Below are 13295 nucleotides of genomic sequence, written 5' to 3' on the forward strand. Positions count from 1 at the left end.
CTTTTCCTTCTCTCACCTTCTTCATAACTTCGTCGTGTTTTTCTTCCACTTGTAACGTCACATCATATCCTTTCTCGATGGGATTCCCTTGAAGGCATAGTACATCTTTTACTTCCAGCTGTAGGCATCCCATCAGAACATTTCTCCCGAAGGTCTCTCTCCCCCAGGGCTCCTTCTCCTTATCTGTCCAAGAGAACCTCACGGTATTAACCAGACCAACCCCTATGTGGGGATTTTTCTGTGCCATCTTCACAAAAAAAGCTCTCTTTTACACAGAAGCCAATAGAAACAAAAAATTAAAAATCTGATAATCAGATTTTTAGAATGGAAAAACTCTCCCTCCTATCCTACCTTCGACCTGAAATGAATACATCTTCTTTAATAAGACGAAGAACACTTAAACTTATAAACCAACAAAACGAACATGACGCTATGTACCAAATGTGCTGACACAAGCACCTAACACATAGACAATAACCCACGAAATACCCAAAGTAGATGGCTGCCTAAATATGGTTCCCAATCAGAGACAACGATAAACAGCTGCCTCTAATTGAGAACCAATGTAGGCAACCATAGACATACATAAACACCTAGATGGTAAACAACCCCATAAACCTACAAAACTCCTAGACAGTCAAAAACACATACATCACCCATGTCACACCCTGACCTAACCAAAATTATAAATAAAACAAAGAATACTAAGGTCAGGGCGTGACACGTATGCTTACTTCGATTTTGACCTTGAGCTGTTTACATGAATATTGCATCAGTTTAATATCAAATAATTAGAATGCATGTGAACATACTCAATGTTGTACAGAGCTATGTATTTAAAGAGTTGGGCCAATGCAGTTTCTGCATTATGCTGTATTTACTTAACACTTCAACATTATATGACAGCCATGCTACTGTAGCTCTCCATTAACATTACATGGGGATTATTTAAACAATACGGTAAAACTGAATGTCTATGAGCATTGTGATGCATTTACATAACACTGCAACATTTTATGGTAGCCATGTTATGTCCCTATTTACATTAAATGGGGATTATTTCAACAATGCTATGTAAAAAAAAAAACAATGTTACGTAACTGAACGTAACTGGCTTTGATGTTGTTCAGTGCTGTGTCATAATCAGTGTAATTACCAGATACATTCTATTCCATAAAAGGAAAATCCTGTAACCTGGTGATGTCATAAGTGGTCTACAAAACCATTTGAAGCTATGGCAATTTGAACTATGCAGTTATGTATTTATTTTTTCTTTAAAGGTAAGACAGTTGTACTCATATTTTCCCAAAATCAACCGGATACTTCATTCGTTAAAATTAGCACTGAACGGAGGGGAAATCTATGAATTGATAGTACAGATTTTTGTTTATATAATTATGGTTAGAATCAATGCACTGTACATCATGATTTCTTAGAAGTAGTTTATGCACTGTTAAAATGGTATTTATACACATCGTTGAAGGCAGCTCTGTCAGGAGCCTACTGTATATGAGCCATGCTGAAGATCTGAGACTGGGGGCTGGAGGTTGGGCGAGGAAAGAATCACCACATCTGTCATTGTGATGGGTTTTTTGCTTTAAAAATATATTTTACTGTCTAATGCAGCCCTCGCATAAATTAGATTCACTCCACTCTCTTTACCTGCACTCTATCACGCCTGCCTCCCCACCGCTGACCCTTTTAGCTGGATTAGAGCAAGGGGACAATGTTGGGCCTGCCCCCCTCAGCCAGCCATGGCGCCTCTGACGCCTCTCACATCAGCATAGATGGGGCATGGGCTGTGGCAGAGGTGGGAGCTGTGGCCAGAGGGGCTGAAGAGTCAGTGGTTGTCGAGGCCCAACGGACACACACTGCTCTGGAGCAGCTGCAGCAGAAGATCTTGAAGATCACTGAGCAGATTCGCATAGAACAGGAGGCACAAGATGACAACGTGGCTGAGTACTTCAAGCTGGCCCACAATGCCAATAGGCATCAGGCTTTCCGTATCAGACAGGTGTTTGAAAAGAAGAACCAGAAGTCTGCACAGGCCATTACCCACCTGCACAAGAAGCTAGAGCATTATCACAAGAAGTTGAAGGAGCTACAGCAGGTGTGTGTGTGTGTGTGTGTGTGTGTGTGTGTGTGTGTGTGTGTGTGTGTGTGTGTGTGTGTGTGTGTGTGTGTGTGTGTGTGTGTGTGTGTGTGTGTGTGTGTGTGTGAGTGAGAGATGGGTCCTCCATGTCTCAGTGGTCTTCTTTTGAGTTGACACCGTTTCCCCCTTTCACATTACCTCCTTCTCCTTATAGCATGGTCTAGGCCAGCAGCATAAGGATGTGCTGGTGGACATGCAGCAGGGGCTGAAGGATGTAGGGGCCAACATACGAGCAGGATTCAGTGGCTTTGGTGGAGGTGTGGTGGAGGGGGTCAAAGGAGGCGTGTCAGAACTCACCCATACTGCTGTGGTATCTAAGCCAACAGAGTTTGCCAGCTTGATCTGCAACAAATTTGACAGCACAGACACCATAGAGGACGCTGTAGAGGGGCATTCAGACGACGCACCCCTGAGTGGCAGCTTCACCTTGGCCTCCAGCCCCAAGTACGGCAGTGATGACGAGTGCTCCAGTGACGGTAGTGATGACGAGTGCTCCGGGGCTGGGGGACAAGAGGGGATGTTAGGGCTGGGGCCAGCCAGGCTGGATGGGCACCACCGTCACAGTTCCTGGGACGCCCAGCTGGTAGAACTGCAGGAGATCAAAGCCAGCCAGGCCCACATGGAGGACGCCATCGAGGACATGAAGAGTCAGCTGCAGAGTGACTACTCCTACATGAACCAGTGCCTGCAGGAGGAGAGATACCGGTATGAGCGACTGGAAGAGCAGCTGAATGACCTGACAGAGCTGCACCAGAAGGAGATGTCCAACCTGAAACATGAGCTCGCCAGCATGGAGGAGAAAGTGGCCTACCAGTCTGATGAGATAACCCGAGACTCTCAGGTAAAGAGGCAGACACGGTGTATAAGCAGCTGTGTAGTGGAGGGTAAACACATGTAAATGCATTTTATTCACCTTTTTTATTTTGAATATTTACCCACCTTTTACATAAAAATGCAATGAAAGTTTAGGGAGCATTACTTTACTCACTGAGAACTACCAACCAATTTCTTTTTGCCACTACAGCACTGTGTATAAGATGTACTGAAACACACTGACGTACCACACACCCCCGCAGCTCCCGCAAGGAAATATTTTGGAGATTGGGTCCCTCCTGTCCAGATAGCAAATGAACACGTCATCCATTTTTAGAATGACAGGAAATTAGATATAAAACTGCAAAATGTTCTCTCAGCCTCGTGGCAAAATACAGTATGTAGAATAGCAGGAAATTAGCTTTTAAAATTCTAAATTCTCAGCCTTATTGCAAAATATGTAGAATAGCGTGAGATTAGCTATAAAACTGCTCATCTTTCTCACAGCCTCATGGCAAAATGAGCTCCTCAAGTATGAGTGCAGAAACAGAGCCTATACTGTAGTACCCCTGAAGCTGTTGGAACTTTATGTTTGCTGTGTTTGTATTTGTACATAATGTACATATATTATATGTGTGTGTTTGTACAGGAAGCAGTGGAGTCATGCCTGACCCGCATCACTAAGTTGGAGCTCCAGCAGCAGGTGGTGCAGTTGGAGGGCGTGGAGAACGCCAACGCCCGCGCCCTGCTGGGCAAACTCATCAACATCATCCTGGCACTCATGGCCGTAGTGCTGGTGTTCATCTCCACCCCAGCCAATTTCATCACTCCGCTCATAAAGACCCAAGATCGGGGGGCCGCCACCATCCTACTGGCCCTTTTTCTGTTCGTCCTTTGGAAGCATTGGGATTTCCTAGTGCTCTGGCTACTGCCAGGCTGAGCCCTCCACAGGCCAACACCTACACACATTGTTTAAACTTGACCTACCACCTATAAGATATAAATAAATCTTTATACACATGTGGCTGAGAAGATAAGCTTTAAAAAAATACATTTTTTTCAACACAAATTGTACCTGCAATTAATCCAAATATTTTTAAACAATATACAGAATATAATTTTTTTTTTTCATCTCATTAAATTATGAAAATTACCTCCCCAGTAACAAATGTAGGCCAAGGAAAGCCTACACTGCTGCCTGCAACATTGAATCATTCCAGAATGCCTGACTCATTATTCTGATTTTGAAGGCAGCTAATAATTTTTTTGTAATCAATTTAATTCAGCACTTAATCAGATCCACGAGGAGCCGAATGAATAATTCAGTGTCGTCCTCTGAGAACCTCCTGGGGTCAAAGACGAACGCTTTTCTGACAGGCAGCTAGCTAGCTGCGTCACACAACCGCCACACTGCTGCACACCTCAGCAAGAATATAATCTGAATTTAATAGTTGCCTGCCCTACAATAGCGTGCTTGAATTTGGGGACTGAGCAATTAGATTATAGGCTGCCGCAGTGCAATATACTGTATATGATATCTAGAGGTGGTTGTGGTTTCAACACTATGGTCTAGTGTGGAACACAGTTGTGTAAATCTGTTCTTTGATTGTGGGTGTAAGTTGAGTGTAAATAAAAAATCAATAGGCCTACAAAGCAAGCCAAGGTGGAATTGGCCTGTCTGACCTACTTTTCTAGGCTACATGCTCTCCACAGGCAAATTCTGATGAAAATGGCCTTTTCTGACAGTCTACCTTTCTAGTTTTTCCCACAGCCTGTGATTGGTGCATGCGTAGGAGCATTGCCATGGCTAGGCTATATGCTGTTACAGGCGAGAGCTGCGGTAGTTGTGGGGGTGGTGGTTTAGCTCACAGATGCATCACTATGCATCTACATTCTCATCCAGTGTTGACTCTAACCATAAGTGTTTATTCTATCTCTAAATTCATTAAAGGCCCAGTGCACTCAAAAACGTGATTTTTCTGTGTTTTATATACACCGATGTTGAGTTGCACTCTGCAAGGTGTGGAAAGCGTTCCACAGGAATGCTGGCCTATGTTGACTCCAATGCTTCCCACAGTTGTGTCAAATTGCCTGGACGTCCTTTGAGTGGCGGAACATTCTTAATACACACAGGAAACTGTTGAGCGTGAAAACCCCAGCAGCGGTGCACTTCTTAACACAAACCGCCTGGCACCTACTACCATACCCCGTTCAAAGGCACTTACATTATTTGTCTGGCTCATTCACACTCTGAATGGCACACATATGCAATCCATGTCTCAATTGTCTCAAGGCTTAATAATCCTTTAACCTGTCTCCCCCTCTTCATCTACACTGATTGAAATGGAATTAACAAGTGACATCAATAAGGGATCATTGCTTCCGCCTGGATTCACCTGGTCAGTCTATGTCATGGAAAGAGTGTTCTTAATGTTTTGTATACTTAGTGTGTTTCCACAGTATGAGTTTGGAATAATGCTGTGAAATTGTGAACATTATGATAATGCCCTTTTGGTATAAGAGCGGTCTGAAAATAAATTTCAATCTGTTTAGGTTGGATGGAGTTTTGGCCTGCCTGCTGACATAATCAAGTAGTAAATTCGTTAATAGACCAATAAGAAAGATAGTTCCAGACCTCTGCCAATAACAGCTAGTTTTTCACTTTTCCACTCCCCACTCAGATCACTCCCAGACAGTCCTAGCAAAAATCTTGCTTGAGAAATTGCTCTTTGCTAATAAGCGATTTTTGTATATTTTTGACCATTTTAATTGAAAACATTCACAGTAAGGTACTTAATTGTTACCCAGAAATGATTTGATATTGAGATGAAAATGTCTGCATTAGACCTTTAAAGCAGAGACTTGCTTTTCTATTGGAGGGGGCTATGCAGTGCTTTCTCTCTGTTACTCACTGTGTCCTGTTCCTCTCTCTCCCTCTATCCTCCTCTCTTCCTGCCTTTCCCTCTAATCCCACTTTCCCCTCCTATTTTCTCTTTCTTTGCATCCGTGCTCCCCACTCCCCCCCCCTCTCTCTCTCTCTCTCTCTCTCGCTCTCTCATACTCTCTCCTACTTCTATTCTTGCCAGTCTTTCTCTCTTTTTCTTTCTCTCACTCTAACACACACTCTCTGCTGTTTTTCTCCCTCTCTATCTCTCCCGTTTCTCTCTCCCCCAAGGTGACTTTCATTCCTATACAGGCACTGCAGAGGTTTTCCCTTTGTTCTGGAAGGCATAAGAGATGAGAGAGATGAGGAACAAAGACTAGGGGGGGGAAAGAGAAGGAAAGGGATGAGATGATGGACAGAGTTAGGTGTAGAGAAGGGAACTAATAGGATTAACAGAGGGGTAAAAAATCTGTAATGTTATTTGTCGCGTAACCATATTAGTATGGTGCACACACATGCACACCCACACACACACAAAACAACAACATACTGGACGTTAACAATCTGGCTTAATAAGGTAAGGAGAGTGTTAAAGAGGTGAGGTGAGTTAGAGTGTATAGATACTGGAAGGTGTCAGTAGAGGACAAGTTTACCTGAACACACCAGCATTCATTTTCATTAGCTTCCTATTGTCACAGCATTGTAAAGAGGGAGGAAGGAAGGGATAACATATTGTTATTAAAGAAGAGCAGAGTGGCTGCAGTCAGCAGTAAATACTGTAAGAATCTGGGACAGAGATGCTAAATTTAGGGATCAGAGAAAGAAGAGGGAGTGGTGTAGCCAAGGGGTGAAGAATGGAGTAGGGCTATTGTAGGATAACCTTTATTCCATCTATATGGATGTATGATCTCTGTGGTAACTTGTTTCTGCACAGGGTTAACTTTAAATTACTATATGGAAAGGAATTGTATTGTCCTCTCAGGAATTCTGTCTTATTTACATTGGTCTCATCCCCACACCAGCCATTAGATGCTGGGACACCCTGTGGAGATTGGGCCTGGGTGGTTTTTAAGGGAATTTTAATCAATGATGACTAATTATGTATACATTTTAATCAGGACTGACTAATCAGAATACTATTATGTTACTGTATCTGTACTAATCAGAATACTATTATGTTACTGTATATGTATGAATTTAAAAAAAAATTCTAGTACTGAATATAATGTGTGTAAATATAATCAAGAATTAGAACAATGACTGTCTGTTCCTTGGTAGAAATTAATGAACTATATCGCCAGTCTGGCTAGAAGGCTTATCTACACAAGCATGACCTTGGCTCGGTCATATATTATCTTAAATAGGAAGAGACATGTGAGAACCATACAGCCATTGTACTACAGCGGAGATGACATGAGCTGGTACAGAAACTAATGACGTAATTTTAAGTTTATAACCTGTGGTAAAATGTGTAAGGAGCAGTACTCTCATGAATAAAGGCTGCTGTTTGACTTTAAGACTGGGCTCTGTCCATTTTTATACTAATACGGGTCATACATATCCTTATGAATTGACAGAGTGTTTGATTTTAATTGGGTATTAAAACAGAGGAATTTAATTCCTGCAACAATTGGTCCTTCGAACCGGGATCTAAAATATCCGTCCCTGCCATCTGAAGGTCGTACGCGGAAAAATCGTGTACGAGCGGGTCTGGTCCCGTTATTTAAGACCTGGCCTCTGAATTGAGGGTGAAAAGACTAGGCCGGTGTACACCCCAGACCGACAGGGACGGTGTCTAGATCCAACGAACAATGCTTTTCCCAGTCGGCGGCAAGGTCAGTAGCCTATATTTTCGATTCTGGGGGGATTTGAGTTCTTTGATTGATGTTCTAAATTTTTTTGAATTCATCAATAATGGGAGCTTTGTTATTCTCACAGGGTTTTGTATGACCAACATACACTGGGTTTTGTATAACTGATATACACTGGGCAGGTTCGAAAATAACCTGTGGTAATGTGCACTACCGTAAATAAAATAAACTTAATCACGAGAGGCATATTCGCCCGAGATTAAGACGGGATATTAAATAGGTGCTGGGGGATAGGACGGTGATCTAGTACAAATACTAGGCGTGGGGAGACAGGAAGGAATGCTATGCGGACAAGATAACTGGAATGGTCATTTGAATTGTGGGAGTATTGATCATCGTTCCGATTCAACAAATAGTACTGAAATATCCAAATGAGGAGGAGAGGGTAACCAAAATCTAGAGAAATGGGATAAAAGTCAAATCTATAGACAAGAGGTTCCATGCGAGAGGGAAGCCTAAGAAATAGTGGCATGAGATAACGATTATAAGCGTTCTTTGAAAGCCCTCTGACACAACCGGAAAATAAGATATTAACTAGGGATTTACGACCCCTGAGCTTATAGTTGTATAGGTAAGACCTAATATCTGAGACCTAATAAAGCTATTGACAAGGTTTCCATAAAGGTGAAAACACAAATAGAAATCCAAAGAGGTCCCGGAACTAACGGGAGATTACCGTTATAGGAGAACAAAGAGAATGGAAGGGAGGCGTCCAAAATCTGACTCAGACAAAGAACCTGAATAGAAGCTGATATTACTAAAATAGTCAGGAAGGATTTTAAATGAGGACGATTTTCTGGGAATTCTCGGTATCGAAGTTTGCGACTACAGACAATTATAATAATATAGTTATTGGCGGGGAAACTCAATCATTTTAATAGACACCAAGGTTCGTATTTCAGCTTTGAACCCAATAGACTAAAATTGATTTTAGATTGTAATTCATCTATTTGTATGTTTTGCCTGAAAAAATACGGTCGCTAGTGTTTGTATAAGATATGAACTGAATGTTTAATATGTTGTTTAGATTGAATTGAAAAAAGAAGTAATTAAAAATAATGGCGAGACAATTTCGATATAATACGCTATTTTGCCCAAAATGATCTGCTGGAATAATGTATTGAGAAGAGAGAGTCACCTAAACCGGTTTAAATGTAGGGAATAACGGAGAGATACGATACAGTTTTGTGCCACCAGGATGATATATTTTTTTATGAATCGACTGACATACGATAAATTTAGCACAGAACATGATACGTTTAAATATTAGGGTATAGAAAGTTGAGTAGTTTGGTTGGTTTTACTTTGTTGATAGAATTTAAAGCAGAACTCAATCTGAATAGGGAATATATATTTTACAGAGGCAGGCTGACTTGCGACGTCGTTTTACGTTGACAACACCGTTCCTCAAATTTAAACAGAGAAAATGGGTTGTGGCATTTAGAGGGAAAATGCATGCATTATAGCTTAGAGTTACTTTTCAAAAGTGGCTAAAAGTTCCAAATACATTTTTTTAAATGAGCTGGATAACGTAAGGATAGTCCGAAAAGATGCTACAGCTAGCAACGGAATTGCTAGGCATTCAATTGGGCTATATAGTGCACTACTTTAGACGAGAGTCCTATTCCCTATATAGTGCACTACTTTGGACTATAAAATAGGTAAGAATAGTTGAATCGTAAAAAGTTGTGATTGTTTTCCCGAGTATTGATTTTTGGTTAGGTAACGCCAGTGAATTCGAACAAGAAGTTAACGCATTCTAAAAACATGATCTGTTTTCATTACGGGGAACAAGTAAATATCTTATCTTAAAGGGACAGTGCACGTTTAGCACAGTGGTTTGAGTGTATGGCAGTGTATAAAATATTTTGGGACGACAATTTGGAGATAGACTTAATGAGTTACATGAAACGTTGAGGGATTTAAAACAAATGATGTGAAGGGATTATCATAATTATTAGGTTTCGTTGGTGTAGTAAACGTTTGGGTTAAGGGGATTTCCCTGTTCCCAGAGACAAGATATTTTAAAGGGGTACACTCACATATGGAATATTAGGAGTTTTAATTAGACAAGTGAATAATGTATTGGGAATAGAGTCGTAATTAAAATGCTAAGTCAAAGACGAGACAGTTACTTAAATCAAAATGAATTCTAAATAATAACGAAGAGACAATTATGATTTATGCCCATCGAAATGTTCGTATAAATTTAGCGAATTGAGAGATGAGAGATGTTGATTGATGTTGTAAATTCTAATTCAGGATTCAACAGATGTGATAAATTAGGTTTGGTTTATCGAACCCGTACTTCTGATGCTGCAGACAGCCAACAATTATTTACTATTCATTGAAAGTCGTTGCGAACCGGCTCTCGGTTGAGCGCTTGTTGATGACATCACTCGCAAGGCACTTTTGTCGCCACGGAAATGATGTTGTGACTGAGGGTAACGGAGAAAATTGTTTGCTGATAAAAATGTTTTGTTTATTTGGTTACTGGTTATGGTCTATTTTAGGGTTTGATTTAACTTAATTAAACATTGTATTCTGGTGTGTTTAAGTAGGATTCCTTATTCCGGGACGGATGGAAGTTATCTAAAATATGTAAATTGAAGGAGCCATGGGAGAATGCGTTTACATTTTTATTAAATATCTGGGATTAAATTACGGATTTCTTACACTGAGAAATGTACAACATTTGCGGCAGAGGGAAAAAGTAATACATTGGATAATAATGTTATCTGGTTAATTGTATCTAAGGGTAGCATGTTCATTTAAGTAAACATATATATTGACGTTGTTTAAAACTTATGATTAATGATTTGAGGTAAAGGGGAATTATGATTAGGTTTAGTTTATAGTTCACTTTGGAGTTTCTGAATTGAAGTAGCATGGTGAATGCTAGTTAGGCATTTTGAGTTCTTCTGGGAAAATTGATGTTTAGGTGTCTCACTTTTAGATGTTTCCTGGGATTATAATCTTGGGGAGATTGAGGGAATAAACGACCAAATAGAAAAAGACCTGGAAGTTTATTAAGTTGTTTATTCATTAAGCTTTGCAAATATATACACATAAAACATTTGTTAGGACTATTTGTTTTAGTGCAAAGGTATTTTAAAGAGGCACGCTCACATATGGAACTTTACGAGTTTTTATTTTATGAGTTTTAATTACACAAGTGAATTTTTATTTATTTTAAGGATAAAGGGTTCTTTAATATGTCTAATGTGGTATGGAACATGACTATAAAAGGGTGGCATGACCTATTGACCTTATCATGGCTATCTTTTGGGGTCTGATCAGCCTCAGGGGAGAGCCATTTGTATAATGAATTTGTGGTCATTTGGGTTACTAGTTTTAAGGTAAATTAATTATAATGGAGTTTTAGTTTGGGGTTAGAATTATTGTTTGAATCATTGATGAGAAAGTGTTTCGGGATTCTGTTTTACAATATTAGCTGTGAAGTTTTTGAATAGGCTATTATTGATTTGGTATTACAACAGAAAATAATCCTATTTATCATTGAGAATAAATAGGGGGAGATAAAACATGGTCCTTTGAGGTTTGGACAGGACACCTATTAAGCCAATAGGGCAGGAAATTACATAGAAAAACAAGTTTCAGTTCTTAGGGGTGATAAATTACTGTAGATAAGGTATTCCACACTATGCAACATATATTAAATTGCGTCAGGTTGTCAGTGGTCAGGTTACTGTAAACTTGGTATCGTTTGATTGGTTAATGGTGGTTGGTTTTGGTTTGAAAAAGTTACATTTTCAAGTGTTAGAAATATAATGAAATTACACACTTTGTTCAGTCTCTTAACCTGTAGCCTGTCCATGGATGAAGGTTGTATAATCCATTCTAAATTCCTAGGCTTCTAGGCATTCTCTTTGTTCAAGCTTTGTCTTGAAAGTAAACTTTAGGATCTATATTCCTAGAATTATGCTTAGTTAATGTCAGTATTGCTTTGTAACTTACGTTTTATGTCTTGTATGTATATCCTTTCATTTGACAAAGTTATTAAATAATACTAGCTTTGATATTCACTTCCTTGATATTAGTCAGCCATACCCATAATACATGATTGAACATGGTTTTACTAAGTCAAACTCTCCACAAGTAGGGGATAAACCAACGTGTCGACCATTTTACAAGGTTGATTTTGAAGTTGGACAGCAGGACTCCCTCATCACGAGACTGTGAGCCTGACTCACGTCTGCTACGTTAGCCTGCACAAAACATTGGTGAAAAACCTAGCAAAACTTGGGGCCTTAATCAGACACATCATTTATACTTTCACAGCACAATCTGATTTGACTAAATGTTATGCTGTTTGTTCTCAAATGAAACAAAATACCTTGCTCTTGTTAAAGCTTTTAGAATGGATTTGTTTGTTTGTGCATGTAGAGTGGTGTTACATTGGTAATCAATTACGTTTTTCTTTGTGTGTCAAACTCATTGCAATATTAATAGAAATTGCATGTCAATAACTTGTTCATGATTACTATTTTTTTGCCCCATGTCGTCAAATTGGTAGAACCACTTTTCACAGAGTGCTGTCATAAATTTGAATCAACTAGATGAAAATTGTAACTGAGATTGGTCTTAAAGGAAATGACAACAACAGTCAATTAAATATTTTGAAACTGACTGCTTTTAGGTCCTATAAGAGCTCTTCACACTAACCATCAAACAACACCAATCCTGAACGCTCAGAGCCCCAGTCGACGCTAACTGGGATTCATTTAAGATACTCTTTGAAGAGGTAGGATTTCAGACATTTTCAGAAGATGGGCAGGGACTCTGCTGTCCTAGCTTCAGGGGAAGCTGGTTCCACAATTGGGGTGCCAGGACACAGAAGAGCTTTGACTGGGCTGAGCGGATTGACACCCCATAGGGGTGAGATGGCCAAGAGACCAGAAGTGGTCTCGGGTTGAAATGTAGGGTTTGAGCATAGCTTGAAGGTAGGGAGGGGCAGTTCCTCTTGCTGTTCCGTAGATAACCACCATGGTCTTGTAGTGGGTGCGGGCCTCGGCTGGAAGCCAGTGGTGTGCGTATGAGTGGGGTGACATGGGAGGACTTGGGAAGGTTGAACACCAGGTGGGCTGTGGCATTCTGGATAGGTAGCAGGGGTTTGATGGTAGTCTAGACAGGAGATTACAATAGCTGTGCAGAGTTGATTGACAGGAAGACAGGTGCATGATTGGACTGGATGTGCTCTCTCTCACACACACACTCAAGCTCCTCCCTCTATCTCTCTGTAAGCTACTCACTATGTAAATGAGAAAGCATGCGTGCATGTTGGCATGTGCACATGGCAGCTCAGGAGCAGTGATGAGTGAGAGTGTGTGCTACAGGGACAACCTAATAACTCTTTATCAACCCTTTTTTCTAATAGTGTGCGGTTAAAAATATCAACTGTTCTATCGGATAGGAGACAGTTGTTGAGAGTGTGTGAATATAGTCCAATGTGTATATTTGTAAGGAATATATTCAGGGAATTTAAGTTATAAAAATGGACTCTTAAACACTTACATGGTCTCTTCAAACAAATGATTGGCACAAAAGCATACAG

At 40.2% G+C, this 13295-nt stretch overlaps 1 protein-coding gene across 1 annotated transcript; it reads left to right on the forward strand.

Annotated features, from left to right (window-relative positions):
• Positions 1-1164: 1164 nt before the first annotated feature.
• Positions 1165-5181, forward strand: LOC112255280 (transmembrane and coiled-coil domains protein 2-like). The gene is made up of 3 exons (XM_024428303.2): positions 1165-2110; positions 2307-2993; positions 3615-5181. Exons 1-3 carry the CDS (start codon positions 1727-1729, stop codon positions 3903-3905), a joined length of 1362 nt encoding a protein of 453 aa, XP_024284071.1. The 5' UTR covers positions 1165-1726; the 3' UTR covers positions 3906-5181.
• Positions 5182-13295: the final 8114 nt, after the last annotated feature.

This window comes from Oncorhynchus tshawytscha, linkage group LG07 (genome assembly GCF_018296145.1).
Source record: "Oncorhynchus tshawytscha isolate Ot180627B linkage group LG07, Otsh_v2.0, whole genome shotgun sequence".
Classification (NCBI taxonomy): Eukaryota; Metazoa; Chordata; class Actinopteri; order Salmoniformes; family Salmonidae; genus Oncorhynchus; species Oncorhynchus tshawytscha.

Coding starts and splice junctions, on each gene's coding strand:
- LOC112255280 (XM_024428303.2), top strand. CDS start 1,727: ATGTTGGGCCTGCCCCCCTCAGCCAGCCATGGCGCCTCTGACGCCTCT. Junction 2,111..2,306: donor AGTTGAAGGAGCTACAGCAG/GTGTGTGTGTGT, acceptor TTCTCCTTATAG/CATGGTCTAGGCCAGCAGCA. Junction 2,994..3,614: donor AGATAACCCGAGACTCTCAG/GTAAAGAGGCAG, acceptor GTGTTTGTACAG/GAAGCAGTGGAGTCATGCCT.